The sequence below is a fragment of the Lissotriton helveticus genome, chromosome 8, assembly GCF_964261635.1.
Source record: "Lissotriton helveticus chromosome 8, aLisHel1.1, whole genome shotgun sequence".
In the NCBI taxonomy this organism is placed as follows: Eukaryota; Metazoa; Chordata; class Amphibia; order Caudata; family Salamandridae; genus Lissotriton; species Lissotriton helveticus.
This window is the reverse complement of record NC_136069.1, coordinates 1,176,922,844-1,176,939,559: the sequence shown is the minus strand read 5'-3', so window position 1 is coordinate 1,176,939,559 and position 16,716 is coordinate 1,176,922,844. Positions and strand designations below refer to the sequence as shown.

Genomic DNA, 16,716 nt, shown 5'->3' with positions numbered 1-16,716 from the left:
AATGATGGTAACTCTGCACACTATGGGAAAACCACGTGACAGGTGCTATGCGGGATTACACTCTTATAATGTAAACTACACACAGTCCTGAATGCCATCCCCACTACTCATAACTGCCATGTTCTTTTGTGTGCAGGACTTCTTTAGTAAAGAACTTATCTAAAATCCACACACATTGTTGATGTTCACCGGCTTTTGCAGGTGAGATCACCTCTGGATTTGCTCACATGGAAATTTCACCATACTGGCACAATTTTGAATGTGCACACATTTCCTCTATGAGGGAAACATCCCACTATTCTTGACTCTGTGAATCAGGGAGGAGGTTGTGCCTTCCACCCCTCCACAATGACCTGTCTTGTGTACCTAAGGGGCTGCTTCCTCAGGAAGCTACACTTCACTGCAGAGTTCACATATGCCCGTTCACATAACCTATTGTTGAATTTCGATCTAGTTCAGAACCATTGCAAAGGCAGAAAGCCTAGGAACACAAAGTCTTATTGAGCAGACCCTCATGTTTGCTTCAATAGCTCCAGGCTGGAACTCGGGTCTTCCATTTTAAACATGACTTTGTCAGTGTAAACTCGACATCTCTCAAAGAAGCTAACCAACCACAGACGTTTCGTACTTTGTGGCATTCCCCAGTGTGGTGCTTCATCAGCGCTCTTGAGAAATGAAGGTTGAGAAGGGATCAAGATGAAATTGTATTTTAATTGAATTACCTCTTGCTACCACTGACGAGGCGTCGAAGCGCTTTTTCGGCGAGTAGCACGCTACGCCGGAACCCACAAAGATAAATAAGTGCAATGCAATTTAAAATATATGGATGAAGGACATCTGTGTGGTTCAGATGAAAAAACATAAGGCCATGTGTGAGCTCAAACGATATTTGCTACTTGAAACAAACACCTATCCCCTTCGGCAATAGAGAATTGACTTGATTGCACGTGGCCATTTGCCTTTTTTGAGCTGCCTTCTCTTATATAAGCCTTTGATTGCTCTTCCCTGTTGACAGATGCATTTCTTTGACGGGCAAAGTCTCTTTTAAAGGGACATTGCTTTAAGATTATGGCATCCATCTGTCTTCTTTATGTAATACATTTCAGTTTTATTACCTTTTTCCTCCCATTAGAACAACCAATCCACATAGTGCATAGTTTAGAGCAGCGGGCCCAATCCAACTGTGCTGCTTCAGCTTTACAATCTAGGGACAAAAAAAGTTGGCCAATGGGAACATGTCTCACTCCTTTATGTGTGGACCCAGTTTATACCCTCCATCCGGACCACCGCTTGTCCTCCTGGAATTTTGAATGGATTCACTAAAGCTAAAAAGTGCCTTATTTAGTGAAAATGCAACTTAGACCTACCTTGAACCTAGAGGTGCCCTTGCTTTTTGGGATTGGGTGCTTAGTGCATGCTACTTGCATTCGAGCTATCGGATGTCAGTAGGGGAACCCGCAGCACGTCAAGTAAGACGTGAGATCAACTAATTAAAGCGATCAGAATTGGAACATTGGCCATGGGAAAAAAGAAACCTCAGACAATTGCCCTGATGAAGTCCCTTTAAGGGATGAAATGTGTTGGCTGGGTCTGCCAAAGTAAAGTGGATTGAATAAAAGATCTTAATATAAGATATGACACCTAATGATTTACTAAGAGGATTAAGAGGTTTAGTATACATGACAAAAGAGTGATTATAGCTACTAAATCGATTGGGCAGCTGAAAAAGAAAAATATTACATTGTTGCCCTCCTACTTTGGAAAAAAACTACTTGCCAACGCTAGATGCAGTACTTCTTTGTAATTGGTCTGAAGTTTTGTTCCAAAGCTTACAGATGGAGCTATAGAAGGTTTGGGTGCTGAATACCAAGGCGGCATAGCATTGATCCCATCTCATGCCTCTTTAACCTACCACCAGACACTCCCTCTCTCTTTATGCAACTCTTGCAGGTTCTTATTGATCCCTGTTTTCCCCCTTTGTCACTGTTTTTCCATCTTTATCTTAATCATTCTTGACCCTTTATTGTTCTTAATCAAAGCCTGTTGACATTGCTTAATTTGTGAAAGAAAGCATGCTGGTGCAGAAAGCTCTGCTTAGGTGCAATCACATGCCTGATTCCGAGGATGGTTGTCATTAATCCACTACCAGACACTCCCTTCTCCTTTTTCTAGCTTTTACACGTTCCTGCTTTCTCCCTCTTGAAGGTTTTGCTGTCTTTCTCTTCCTTTGTCTTTCCGGTGTGTGTGTTTTTCCCTCTTTTGCACTCGCTAAACATCAGATGCGGAAAAACAAGTGCTGGCCCCCAAAAATAAATGCCAGTGGTCTCCACCTGCAACCACCGGCTCAAATTGAGCACTGCCTGGGTGCGTGCATATTTATCCGCTATATTAATTTTCTTTTGCACCTTGAAATGACTGTTTTCCCATTTTTCTTTCCTACCACTTCCTTGAGCTTGTTCGGAAGTAGGCCCTTCTCACTTCAAAGACTTGCCCCAAACCCCAACTTGACATCATATTTCTTTAAAACACAAAACTGCAGCCCTGCTCGCGCTGCATCCCTCACCTAAACCAATCACAACGCGAGCCCTGGCTTTCCCGCCTTTGATGTCGACCGCCGTTGACCCTCGCGCATGACCTCATCCCGGGAGACGTTTTCTTTTTGAAGTTAGCACACTTCAGAATTCCCCTGCCTCATTTCTCACACTTCCCTGGGTTAATCTCCAGGACCAGCTCCAAAGACACATGTAAAATCCTGTCAAGGAACCGCAGGAGGGGCGGGAGGGGGTGGACGGACCGATTGAATGGAGATTCGAGCACATAAAATAAGATACAGCATGACAACTCTTCGAGTTAAAAAGACATTCGGACATGGTGGGCCTGCCCCACAGCTGGGGAATCACAGCACATGATTCACTGTCAGTCGGAGAAATAATTATGGTGCGGCATTTCTGTAGTGCTTACTACCAAAGGCTTTCAGCTTCAAAGAGCTGTAAAAACAGGTGTTTATATCAATCACACTGCACTACTCATTTTTTTTTACTTGGCAATGATGACGGGCCCAGTTGAGTTGGTCCAATAAGAAATGAACCCCTTGGCGGTAGACTGCCCGCAAATAGTCTGAATCTGAGGTGAAAATATAAATAAATAAAAAAATAAAAAAAAAGAATCTAAGGTGAACCCACTGAAATATTTAACAATTTAGCGCATTAGTGGCATAAACAAGGCAGCCATTGACGCATTGTTAGTAGCCGCTCCTTACTGTAAGTCCCATATGGAGCTGTAAGCATATCATCACCATTTTTAGCAACAATCCTTGCATATGGGTAGCAGTTAAAGAATGGTATAGCCACTCGGTGCTGCATTTTATCGACTAGTATTGAAAGAAGGCATGTGGTGTAGCAACTAGCCGTTCAGTGTTGTAAGCAGGCATTTAGGAGTCTAAGTAGCCATTTATCATTCTAAGTAGCCATTCATGATGTTAAGAACCCCTTCAGCATAAGAAATGATTGTTCATTGTAAATGACAATGTGATGTCACGTGAAGATGTGAAGAGCCATTTGGTGGCTCTAACTAGCCATTTAGCGTGAATATAGATATTTCGTTTGTAAGTAATCCAGGACTGTAGATAGATATTCAGTGTTGTAAGTAGATCTTCAGAATTTTAGGTAGCCATTTGATAGTACATGTAGTCAAAATAAGTAGCCAGTGTAAGTATACCCTTGGCATTGCAAATAGCAACCACTTACTTTTAAGAGTAACTATTCAGATTGTAGATGGTCATTCAGGGCCGTAACTACACAACCTGCCATATAAGTTGCTATTTTCTGTTATAGGAAGGCGGTTCAGCATTGTAAGTACTCATTTACATTCTAAACACATTCATCTTTGTAAATAACCACCCAGCCATATAAATAGCCATTTTAGCATGGTAAGACGCCATTTTGTTTTGTAATCATCCTCTCTTCCCCCAAACAGCATTCAGAGTTGTAAGAAGCGATTCAAAACTGCAAGTCGTTCTCTGTTCCACAGACACACAAAAAGCGAATTTCGTCAAGGAAATCGGTTGGTTCCAGGCTTTTTAGGCATGTATCCAAAACCCACAAAGGATTGTTGTTACGTGACTGACAATGTATGGAAATGTATGTAGAATATAATGTATCCCATGTGCTTTCTGCTCTTTCTTCGTTGGCGCTTCCTGAACTGGCTGCGGTGGCTTTGCCCCTTCCTTTTACTGTTTTCTTTTCATTACCTCTCTTGTAGTTCTTGGTTAAGGTTTCTCTCTTCTAGTCACCCCGTTCCTGCACCCTAGGGCCATTGTCTCGATAATTTAGGGCCAGTTTCGGTTTTCATGCTCCCTAGATCCTTCTTTGAAATACATGTACCTGTGCCAAGGAAATGCGAACAAGCGTTTGGCAGCTAAGCAGGAGGTTGCCTCCCACCCAGTGGCGGCTCTTCCTCTAAGGTGGAGGAGCGTCGCCCTACCTCTTTTTTGCGGTGAAAGACAGAGAAAATAAAATGATAATGACTTGCGTTATTATAATTTTACCTTCAGTACTTCTGCCCACAGCTTTGCGTGAGGGGGCGGGGGCAGGTGAGGAGTGGTAGCACACTCCTAAAGTGCAGAATGACTGCTTAGACGGCCATCTCGGGCCGCCCAAAACAGTCTTGCACACTTAGCATGTTCTCCTTGCAGGCTGCATCACAGCCTATGTGGAGAACATGCCTAGGCATCAAGTTAGCGTCTGAGTGCCGATAAACAGCACTCAGACCAATCACAACGCTGCTAAGGCAGCGTTGTGATTGGCTGACTGGGAGCCTGGATGTGTGTGCTTCCTGTGGCCAAGCGAGGGAGGACTACGAAGGAGACACGGGCATTATTATTATTATTTCATAGCAGCTTCCCGCGCGTTCTCACCCCCACCTCACGCATCCTACCCCCCTCCAACCCCGCCCCCCTACCTCCAGTCGGTACCGCCGCACCTGCTTATCACTTATCGCACCACTTATCCTGGATATATATATTCAAAATTGTCCAACCCAGAAATTTCCTTTTTCCAGTGCAATGTAGCATAGGAGCGTAGCATTCCATGGTGCAGGGGGTGTATAGGCCCAGGGGACAAGAGGTGTAAGAGCCTTCTGTACTCCCATCATGGCCTTCTTCTGTAAACCAAACAAAAAATGCATGCCTGCCCTTTTTCCTTGCTTGCTTTAGACCCTTTGGCAAACTTGCTACGACAGTGACGTAGCAACATTCAATTTTCCTCTTGAGCATTCCCTGATTGAAGTGGTGCGGCGCAGCTCTGTTGTGAAACTGCAGCTCACTGGTGCTGATGGTAGCTCTACAGGTGTACCAAGGCACAATAAGGTGAAACATGTGCACCAATGGAAAGCCTTGCCGGAAGCAGGTTGTGATGGAAGGAATAATGTTCCAGTCTCAGCGAGAAGCCCACATGGTCATGTCCACTCCGAAAAGTTCCTCAGACACCACAACTTCTGCCAGACTATTTAGGCTCTCACATCTGCAGAAAGAGTGCATTGGATTCTGTGGGCACTACCCCCCTCAAGTTTCATCTGGGAGTTTTGTATATAATGCTTTTGTTAACTTACAGAGTCACTGTGTGGCGCAAAATGATAGCATCAGAGTACAAGTGAGAAGGTATGGAAAAGTCACTTACCTGTAACTATCACCTTGCTGCCTGTAGTGATTTTTAGCTAGTGCCTATAGGGACTTCAGACTAGGCCTGGGCGTGAAATTCAGCTCTGCTCGTGGAGTTTTTCCCACTCAACGCAGAGTTCAGAAAAAACTCTGTGTAGCAGAGTTTTTTCCTCGCTTGCGCTCGACAAGAGCACGAATGAGGAAAATCTTACTCCAGACCTCCTCCCGGCAAGATTTCTCAACGCCGGCGGTTGCGGGTGGCCGCTACCGCTAACGTTGAGAAACCTTCTGTTTGCTTTCAGGAAACTGCCACTCGAGTAGAACTTCTACTCGAGCAGCAGAAAGCAGCAGCGCCCTCTTGCGCTGTGAATGGTGCCATTTGCGCAGATTTTCCAGTGCCGGACAAACGCTCCGTGCTAAAAAGCAGCACGAATGGCCTGACCTAACGCACTGCGCCACTAGCGGAACTCCATGTAGCGCCCGCAGAGTTTTGGTCACTTCCTGGAGTTCCGCATAGTGGAGCTCCATGACCTCCGCCCAGGTTTGTTCAGACACCTAGAGCCAGAAGGTCAGTGAGATGTCTTAGGTTGAAGGTGCCAGAAGCTACATGGAAATGTGAGGATCTCACCTGGTAAGTCCATGTGCCTAATATTATTCAGGAGTGGAACCCCCCCCCCCACACATACACACAGACAGAGCAGTGGGGGCTGCCATCCTACCAGACACAGCCAAGGAGAACGCAGAGGCTGCTCTACCCTATGCTCCTCCTAAAATCTGGAACTCCATTCCCCCTCACATCAGAACCATTTCCTCCTTTGTAGAATTCAAAAGCCAACTCAAAACCCTGTCCCTCAACCGCTCCCTAGGGAGTGGATAGCTCGGGCAGCAAGCGGACATCGAGCTCTGCTCCAGCTCTAAGTCTCCGAAGTATCCTGAAGGCTAAACTGTCCTGCACTACAATGGGCTGCTCTTTTATTATGCGTTCTTCTATTAATATGTCGCTTTTCTATTTTGTATTTGGTGATTATTTGCTATGTGCCTGCTGTAAAGCGCTCCGATACCCTAGGGTCAGGCGAGCGCTAAAGAACACGTTTTAAATAAAAAATAAATAAATAAAGTAGCCAATGGCATCCAAACCCTGAGCACCCTGCAGAGATAAATGAAGGCCATCACATTCTGTCCTTAGTGCCTGGATATCTGCATTCTATAAATGCAATGGCTGGACATGCATAAGTACATGCTCTGCAAAAGGTAAGGCATAGTCAGCAGGCCCTATGACTGTGAAGTACTGATGCTGGCCACCTGGAGACCCCTATGTCATGCAGAAGATGGCACGCATCTGCAGTTTAACGCCAACGTGCTCTGTTTACCATCTAACCATCATATAACTTAATGCGCTGTTGTGGCACGGAGTGAGGTTTGTATTTATTTTTCACTGAAATGTACAAAAAAAAAACAACTTCGGGACCATTACAATTTACTTAACAACAATCACTCCAATTTCAGAACACCCCATGGGACCAAAAGCATGATTCTGGAGGGGAGGGATCATCCATTCGCGGGCGGTGGCTGAATCTGCTACCACGTCGTTGACTATACCATCCAGTGCTTAATTTGTGCCCGTGCTTTCAGGTGCTCAGCACAGGCACTTTATAGTCAAAACTGGCTCTTATGGCAGTCAGCCACTTGGGGCACTGCTTGCTACTTTTGAAATGAGCACAACAACAGTTATTTCATTATTTAATATGCATTAAAAATGACAAATACCTGCTTCCTGAGCCATTCCTATAGCTTTTAGTGCCCTGGAATAGTCTGTTCAGTCACACTTTTAGGAGTGAGGTGGTGAGTTGTTGTGCTGGTGCATTCATTAACAGTGCTGGCAATGGGCAACGTCCCGTATCCCTGACCCTTAGCAATACTTATATCAACACAATAAAGCTCAACATAATCAAAATCAATGGCTAGCATACTGACTTTACACAGCCACCAGCCAGACTTCACTTGGGTCACAGGGCTTGCTCCTCACAATAATATACTGAAATAATTTAATCCCGAACATTAAAAGATGGATGCATGCTAGCAGGCCCCAGGTTGACACAAGTAAAACCAAATGTATCCTTTTCGGGATTTAACTCCAAATTAGGAAGACACCAGTGTTTGTCTTTTTTTTTTAAATAAACCATATGATTGGTCACCCAAATTAGAAACCAAACATTGCTCATGGAAACTCACCTAACCCTCCTGTGACTACAGCCCACACCAGTCTAGCAACTGTTTTGCTTTAATAATGCCTGGGCAAAATTTTAATTCCGCCAGATTAATCAGAGAAATTTTGCATTACTCTTGTGATATAAATTTCCAAAAATTACGCAATTGTGCCTGTTAGCGTAATTTGCGGCAAAAAATGCCTACCCAAGAGCATAGGAACAGAGTGCTAGTGGCTGTTGCTCCTGTCTGTTGCAGGTAGACTACTTTCGTAGCACAAAAGGCTTCCTTTGGCGGCTCGCGAGGGTGCATTTTGGGCAAAGAAAATAGCACTAAATGTAGGTGTACCCCCTCGTGTAATCCTGTGCAATCTTGTGTAAACCCACCGTAAATTCTTGCAACTACTCTACAGCAAATTCAACAAGTTACACGCACACCTACGTAAAATGGATCTGTGTGTGATCCCTTTGAATGAAGGCCTATTTTTGCGAGACCAATTGAACTATGCCAGAATATCATGGTACAAGAATATCATGGCCGGAATGTCGAGGGGCAAAATATTGAAAGGTAAGTGCATATCAGGAACTGTATATTCTTACTATGGATCTCCGCGTCCTCCAAAAAAAGCTCAATGTCTCCCCATAAATTATGGTTGAGATCTGCTAAAAAAAACTCTTTGTCCAACACCCCTTGGCCCCTCCAGTAAAGGATGAAGAAGAGTCTCAGAATTTGGGATACTTTTTCTTACTAGATGTTAAACATACTGCATTTCTTTTAAATGAAAATCTCTCCATGCACGATTGCCATTCAAGAAGTTGAAAGCCTCGAAATTTTTTACTCTCCAGTGTACGCTTTATAAATGTAGTCACTCATTACATTACTGACAAGCTCAAAAAATCCTTTGAAGAGCTAAACCAAGCCATAACAGGATGGCCGCCATCTTACTCAAGGACATTAATCAAACACCAAGATTCTGACTCCCCCTTTCTTGTCCCTACTCTGCGTTCACTGATTTTGAAGCTGTTTTGGTCCCATGCAGTATGTAGGAACCAATGCGCTCACAGGTGAAAATGCTTAATATTCTTTCTCACAATGACAAGCTCATCCATCAGATCCCAATGCAAGTTGTTTGTCCCAGCATACGCTTCAAATCCCAATGCCAAGTTGTACGTCCCAGCGTACACGTCAAATCCCAATGCCAAGTTGTACGTCCCAGCATACGCGTCAAATCCCAATGCCAAGTTGTACATACCAGCATACGCGTCAAATCCCAATGCCAAGTTGTACGTCCCAGCATATGCATCAAATCCCAATGGCAAGTTGTACGTCCCAGCGTACGTGCCAAATCCCAATTCCAAGTTGTACGTCCCAGCGTACGCGTCATATCCCAATGCCAAATTGTACGTCCCAGCGTACACGTCAAATCCCAATTCCAAGTTGTACGTCCCAGCGTACGCGTCATATCCCAATGCCAAGTTGTACGTCCCAGCGTACACGTCAAATCCCAATTCCAAGTTGTACGTCCCAGCGTACGCGCCAAAACCCCAATGCCAAGTTGTACGTCCCAGCATATGTGTCAAATCCCAATGCCAAGTTGTACGTCCCAGCATACGTGTCAAATCCCAATGCCAAGTTGTGCGTCCCAGCGTATGCGTCAAATCCCAATGCCAAGTTGTACGTCCTAGCGTACTCATTCAATAATATTGTACACCTACAAAAGCTAGGAGAAGTCGATTTTGCAACATTTTCAGTACTTAATAAGGACTAACAAGTTGAGGGAAGAGGTTGCACTACATCCTAAAGTTAAACATTTGCATATAAATAATTAAATGAATCTATTTATCAAGTGCTAACACACATATGATCAAGCCAGTGCAAACGTGTTCCACTGACATGCAAACCACAGGATTTTTGGATGATTTGGAGTTTGTGGACACTGAACAACTGTTTCCAATTTCTTCCGAAGTTCACCTGGGGGCTCTGGGTGGGTGGAGAAAGTAGTGAGAATGTATATGATTTTAAACCATGATGTTAGATGGAAGAACCCTGCAAGGTCTTGAGGCTAGGTACGCTCCCACAGGTCAGTGTCCTTTTCTTCAAGCCTTACAGGAGTGGGCAGGCCAACTTAGGGCAACATGTACTAAAAAATGATTGTACTTGTCTTCAATCCCTACAATCGTGCCCTCAGTCTAGTCTGTTTACTATGTCCATGGTACGCGGAATATCATCTTAAACAATATCTGGTAGAAGACTGTAGTCTATATGCTATATCTTATCATAGAAAGCAACCTATGCAGGGCAAACTCTGGAGGCGAAAGGTGACCCAGGCTTGCCATTTTATCTTTAAAAACACATCTGTATTGGTGCCTGGTGGCTTTCCCTCCCCATGCCTTGCCCCCTTTCCGCTTCCCTCTAAATCAGCTTGAAAAAAAGCGTAGCCACACTATTTGTCTGGGTCTAAAATGAAGCAATCAACAAAAGCTGCACTGCTTGCTGAACCCAACAACCCACCCACCCGCAAAGCTTAAATAAAAAAAAAAAAAGACTGAATGGATTCTCTGCAAGTAGTTCAAATTACTTGGTTTGAAACACAGGCAAACTTGGCAGAGTTATCTTCGAAAACTATGTGAGGAGAAAGAAGAAAGACACATGGCCCGTCTTTATTTGAAGTGAAGTAAAGCTGGCTGGCATCTTGGCAGCGTGCTTTCCGCTCTGTAGCCATGGGCACCGAAAGGGTGTCGGGCCCTACTGCAAGCTTGGAAAAGGGGTCTCTGTGGCTCACCAGTTGAGTAGTGAACCTCAGCCATAGCTGAGGAGCAGTGGGCATCACACACCCCTGGCACCGGTGCCAAGGTGACCTGGCACCTTAAAGTGGAGCTTGCGGCCCCTGCATGGGTCGGATGTCCCTGCCCACCCACAACAATGACAATGAATAACTTTATGGGCACCAGGTACTCAGAGATAGTCTAGGCCGATATAATAAACACCTGGGGATATATATATGTATGTATGTGTGTTTATATATATATATATATATATATATATATATATACACACACACACACATACATATATATATCCCCAGGTGTTATATATATATATATATATCCAAACAGCTTAGCGAAAATCACCGGCGCCTCTTCGTTTGTGGCGGGCAGCTGCGAAACGCGTTGAGTGCTAGTGTTGCGGAATAAAAACACTTGAAAAGCTAATCTGGGCCTCGACTCTCTGTCTGTGAAGCAAAGACGGTAATTTGTTTGGATATATATATATATATATATTACATTCTCCCACCCTACCTGTGTGTTATATCAGAACATACGCTGCGCGTCAGAACGTTACTGGAGTCCCACATGTCAATTTCTCAAAGAAGTACCTGCCCAGAGAGTGAAGGGAGGGATATTGTTGGGGTGGAGGGAGGGTACGGGGTTGTATGGGGTTTGTTAGACTCTTCTAGATTGTCGACAGCATAAAGAAGAAAATCGAATGTACTATGCTCCTATCTATGCTCTGAGCAAACGCATGCATGTGACACCGTGATTAACATTGCGCTTGTATGTATTAAACTGTATGCTGCCACTGCTCTTGAAACTATGCTAATAAACAGATTTGAAAAAAAAAAAATATATATATATATATATATATATATATATATATATATATATATATATATATATATATATATATATATATCGCATTTAATTGGCAACACTTTTCCCAGCAGTAGGGTAAAAAAGCAAAATGCATAACAAAATAAAAAAACAAGTGTCATGAAAAAAAAAATATGCGAAGGCAACAGCTACTGTAGCTATGTGGGGAACAACTTTGGTAGAATGTTTCAAGAAATTCAAGAAATGTAACCTCCGTGTACAGAGTAGTTACAGTTTTGTGTCAAAATGCACTTTTGACCTGCCCTGCGTACAAGTGAGGCCATTGTGAGCGGGCCGGCTGGGCATTGTTCTGGGATGCAGTCACCGCGCAGTAAAGGGGCGCACACAACAGTGTAGCGAGGCCTGCCCCATTCATTCCCGGTCACTGCGGCCCTCGAGGAGGGAGCCGGAAGGAAGCCGCGGGCCCGGCTGTGCACATGGCGATAGTGCGGGGTGGAAGCGTGGAACCGTGGCAACCACGAAACTTAGGAAGTCTCCAGGGTGGGGTCGCGGTGTCTTGCTTCAGAAACAGCTGACCTGCCTCGTCCTGCTCAGCAACAATCAAAACGTGTGGAAACTGATGTAATGCATAATGGTAGCTCAGTGGGTTCAGGACCCGCTCCCGAGATATGCGTGCATGCTGTTTGCGCGGGTTCCTGCGCACTTACTGGTACTGCCTCGCGCCTTCCGTCGAGTTTTACGTGTATCTCGTGGCGCACGGGTTCTAGTGCTGCAATACGTCCAATCATACAAGCGCAAAGAGGCAGCTCGGTGTGCGGTATGCGCTATAAAAACCGCTCAAACCCAAATTAACAAAATACACCTCTTCAGAGCATTATTGTAAACATGAGCATGCACCATTAGCTAAGGTAGCTCAGTGCACGAGCGCCTGCTGCAGAGATCCGCCTGTAGCCTGGAGGCCCCAGCTCCTGGTTCCTTTTTCTGCAGACAACACAGCGAGAACCATTGAGTGAGGTAATATTAGCACCTCCCGCTAGCGCCTAGAAACGATACAGTTAGGTGCAGATTTACAAGCCGTTGAGCCACTTTTGCGCCACTTTTCCCATGTTAAAAGTGGCGCAAAAGTGTCGCAAGGGGCTTGTACATCTGCCCCTTAGTTTCTGCTATATGTGTGTGCTTAGTGTGAGCACAATATCATCCTGACGTAATTACTATTGTAAACCACTGCAGAACGCATCCGCACCACCCACGGTAGTTCTAATACAAAGAAAACATGTATTTGCATACTCCTAGTTTGAATGGTGCCATACCCTGGCGTCTGCACGAGACAGCGAGGCTGGCTTCGACTCGGGTGGCACCATTGTCCGGTGATGGTGGCACTGTTTCATGGCTCGCGCAAAGCGGTGAGTGTGTGTGTGTATGTGAGTGAGTGTGTGTGTGTGTGTGTGTGTGTGTGTATATAAATTGCTGTCACACGTATATGCATATATATAATATATTAATTGCTGTCACACGTATATGCATATATATAATATATTAACTGCTGTCACACGTATGCACCTTGGTATCGCCCTAAATAGCACGTGTTACGACCACCCAGTGGAGCTGTTTTACCCACGCGTCTCCAGCATGCGCATCAACCCTCTAGGCTATCTTAAGAAACTGATCTGTTTTCGTGAACTGAGATTTTGTTTGGCTCCCGTGCAGGTGCGGAGTCGCTGTAATCGGATATAGGGGCGGGTGATCTGCATGCTTGACCCCCCCCCCCCCCACACACACACATCCACAGGCAGACACACACACGCACACGGTGACTTGTCAGCCTGGCGGGAGCAGGCCCAGCCTCCCGGCGCCGTCACATGCGCACACTGCGCTCACACGCCTTCCTGTTACTACCCCGATTACATCTGAGAGAAGGATTTGGGAGTCTGCGCCGCAGATCAAAGGCTAGGTGCGCGCTCCGGCCCAGAGGCCATGGAAATGACAGGGGAGCGAGTCTTCCAATACATATGACCGCCCCCTCCAAATTTCACTGACAAAAAAAACGCCTCGGCAACGGCAGGCAGACGGTGGAGCTCCCCATTCAGGGCTTGGAAACAGTGACATCATCACGGGGCTGGCGCGGAGACACACACATGCTGTCAGACACACGTACACACAATCACAAGGCACACGCAAGTAGAAACTCCTGCACAATCGCAGGTGGGGGCACAACTACACCAAAGGCAACAGCACGAAAACACGACCATATCTAAACACACCTAACTGCACTACCACAAATTACACAAACACACATGCACATATCCAAACTTAGGCACACACAACCCCACGCCTGCCCACAATTGCAAAGATGCAAAGACGCACGAGTAGAATCGGACGCATCGACACACAGCCGCAGTCACGCCACACCCACCAGAGCAGCAGAAAGAATTTGGTATAGCCGGGAATAAAACAACAGAAATGAAACGCAATTGTGTTTAGGCAGCCGTCATTTTCGACCCCGTTTGTTAGTAGGAAACACACAGAACCAGGCATGCCGCCTCACACACTGCCCCCCCCCCCCCCCACCACCTCGGAATGTCATTCACATTCCTGCCAGACTCCGCCCCCCTGAGTGGCACGGCCTGCCCCCCCCCCCCCCCCCCCCCCTAGCATGGGACTCTGAGCCGCGCTGACACCTGCAGGCCTCGCTCACCAGGAAGGGACAGCCAGAGAATCCCCACTCCGCATTCCAAGCAGAGACATGTGTGACCCTATGCATGTGCCAGCGTGTAGCTATGCGACTTCATTACGACACAGACAGGCCATGTCTGCGGTCTCGGAAGACCTCACGATGAACACACACATTTACATCAACCCAGTGCTCTAAACAATCACAGTTGACCAAATTCTGAATTGAAACGCGCAAGTTACACCTCCAACCCATGTATTCAAAGACAACTCAACAGGTGAAAAGGTTACAACGCACTTCAGGCAGCGAGAGGTGGGGGGGAGGGTAGAGTGTTAGCCGCAGTGTGCACAGAAATAGTGTGCTGGGCACTGCCCGCTGTGATGGTGAACCATGGGCGTGTAAAACGTGGCCGTGCGTAGTGATTTGTGTGGGTCGGGTGTGGTGTCTGCACCTTTGGCTCTGCACGTGGAGAAATCGCTGCCTCTTTGGAGTTGTGAATACAGCCCTGTCCAGTGACGTACCCCGGGCGTCGCGAGCTCTAGTGCCAGAAAGGAAGTGCCCCTCCCCCTGGCCGCTGTTTGAAATGTGAAATACAGCGATAGTCACTGTTCGGTGACCCCTCCGGGCTCTGGTGCCACTGCACCTGCTGCACCAGGAAGCTACGCCCCAGGGGCCATCATTACAAACGTCTGCGGTGAGCCTACTCCGGCTTGTCTGGGGCAGTGTGTCACGCAGGCATGCATTAGCAATGCGGGAGTGCGCAGGTGTGCTCTGCTCCAAGTGTCCACGTCGGGCTGTCCCAAGGAGCACAGGGGTGGGCCGCGGGCGCCCTGTGCACTGATAACCCCAGGCACGGATTATGCCCTGGGCGAGGGCTAGACAGCGAGGAAGGCTACAAACAAGTGTCTGAAGGGCACAGAGGCTCGGCTTGTGTACACACGAGCACTCTCGTGTTTGGCAGGGTGTTTTAAAGGCGATATTTTGAGCAGTGCGTGCAGGCTGTGTGGCTTCGAATAGATCTGTGCCGGGCAAAGACATAGGCTTGAACACCGTGTGCACTCTTTCGGGTGGGGAGAGCTCGACAGGTATTTCGCTGTCTGCGTAAAACGATGCGCTGACCATTACGCGCAGTGTGGATACAAGTGCGTGGAGGGGGTACTGTAGCTAGGACACGCGTACACCCGGATGTCGATAGGAGGGTGCACTGGGCAGGGTGTGCACAGTTGCGAGCAGGTAGTGTGTGCACCTAGATGGGTACAGTGGGGATAGTCAGTGTGCGCACTTGGATGGGTACAGAGGGAGCAGTCAGTGTGTGCACCTAGATGGATGCAGTCAGTGTGTGCACCTAGATGGGTACAGTGTGGGTAGTCAGTGTGTGCACCTAGAGGGGTACAGTCAGTGTTTGCAGCTAGATGGGTACAGTCAGGGTGGGCACCTAGATGGGTACAGTCAGTGTGTGCAGCTAGATGGGTACAGTCAGGGTGGGCACCTAGATGGGTACAGTCAGTGTGTGCAGCTAGATGGGTACAGTCAGGGTGGGCACCTAGATGTGTACAGTCAGTGTGTGCAGCTAGATGGGTACAGTCAGGGTGGGCACCTAGATGGGTACAGTCAGTGTGTGCAGCTAGATGGGTACAGTCAGGGTGGGCACCTAGAGGGGTACAGTCAGGGTGGGCACCTAGAGGGGTACAGTCAGGGTGGGCACATAGATGGGTACAGTCAGGGTGGGCACCTAGAGGGGTACAGTCAGTGTGTGTGCCTAGTTGGGAACAGGCAGCGTGTGCACCTAGATGGATGCAGTGGGAGCAGTCAGTGTGTGCACCTAAATGGGTACAATCAGTGGGTGCAGAGTCAGCGTGTGCACCTAGATGGGAGCAGTCAGTGGATGCACCTAGCTGGCCCCAGTGGGCGCCTCGGATAGTCTGCCCAGAGGGCACGTGGACGCAGCGCCCCCTCCCCGGCTCGCAGCCAGCGCGCCTGCGGTACTCACGCACGGGCTCCTGCTTGGGGTCCAGGGCGCTCACCCCCCGCTGCACGCCTCCGATCCGGCCCTGCAGGGCGCTGACCCTGCGGCCCGCCTGCTGGATGTCGGCCTCCAGCTCCTGGAAGAGGGAGGCTGCGTGCCGGGCCAGCGCCGAGAGCTGCCGCAGGACGCGGGACAGCGCCACATTGCTGAGGGCGCAGAGCTCCAGCACCTCGGCGCCGGCCTCCTCCGGGGGCCCCACCGGCCCGGCGTAGCGGCACAGCCACTGCGGCTCCACGATCCGCTTGGGGAACGGCATCCCTGCGGCGGCGGCGGCGGGGGCTCACTGCGCCCAAGGAGCGCCCTCCGCGGCGCGGCTCATCCGAGGCGGCCGGCCGCGCTGCTGCTCAGTGCTGGCCCGCGGTGCCCCTGCGTCCCACCGGGCTCAGCCCCATGCTCGGCCAGCGCCGCGCTCTGCACAGGCAGCAGCAGCAGCCTACAGGAAGGCAGAGCCGGCGCCGCCCCCTCCGCACAACTCCAGCACCCTCCGCCTCAGCAACAGCAGCCTCAGCAGCACCCCGCCTCTGGCACTGCGCGCCGGCCTCCGAGG

The 16,716-nt window shown here is 47.9% G+C and overlaps 1 protein-coding gene and 1 long non-coding RNA gene across 2 annotated transcripts in view; one reads left to right on the top strand and one right to left on the bottom strand.

Annotated features, from left to right (window-relative positions):
- Positions 1–16,586, bottom strand: part of NHS (NHS actin remodeling regulator) — a 460,129-nt gene extending 443,543 nt beyond the window's left edge. The window contains exon 1 of the mRNA XM_078658108.1: positions 16,134–16,586. Coding sequence (XP_078514234.1) covers positions 16,134–16,425 — 292 coding nt within the window. The 5' untranslated portion in view covers positions 16,426–16,586. The remainder of the gene's footprint in view (positions 1–16,133) is intronic.
- Positions 1–16,716, top strand: part of LOC144771913 (uncharacterized) — an 825,386-nt gene that overhangs the window by 523,812 nt on the left and 284,858 nt on the right. The gene's annotated exons all lie outside the window — the stretch shown is intronic.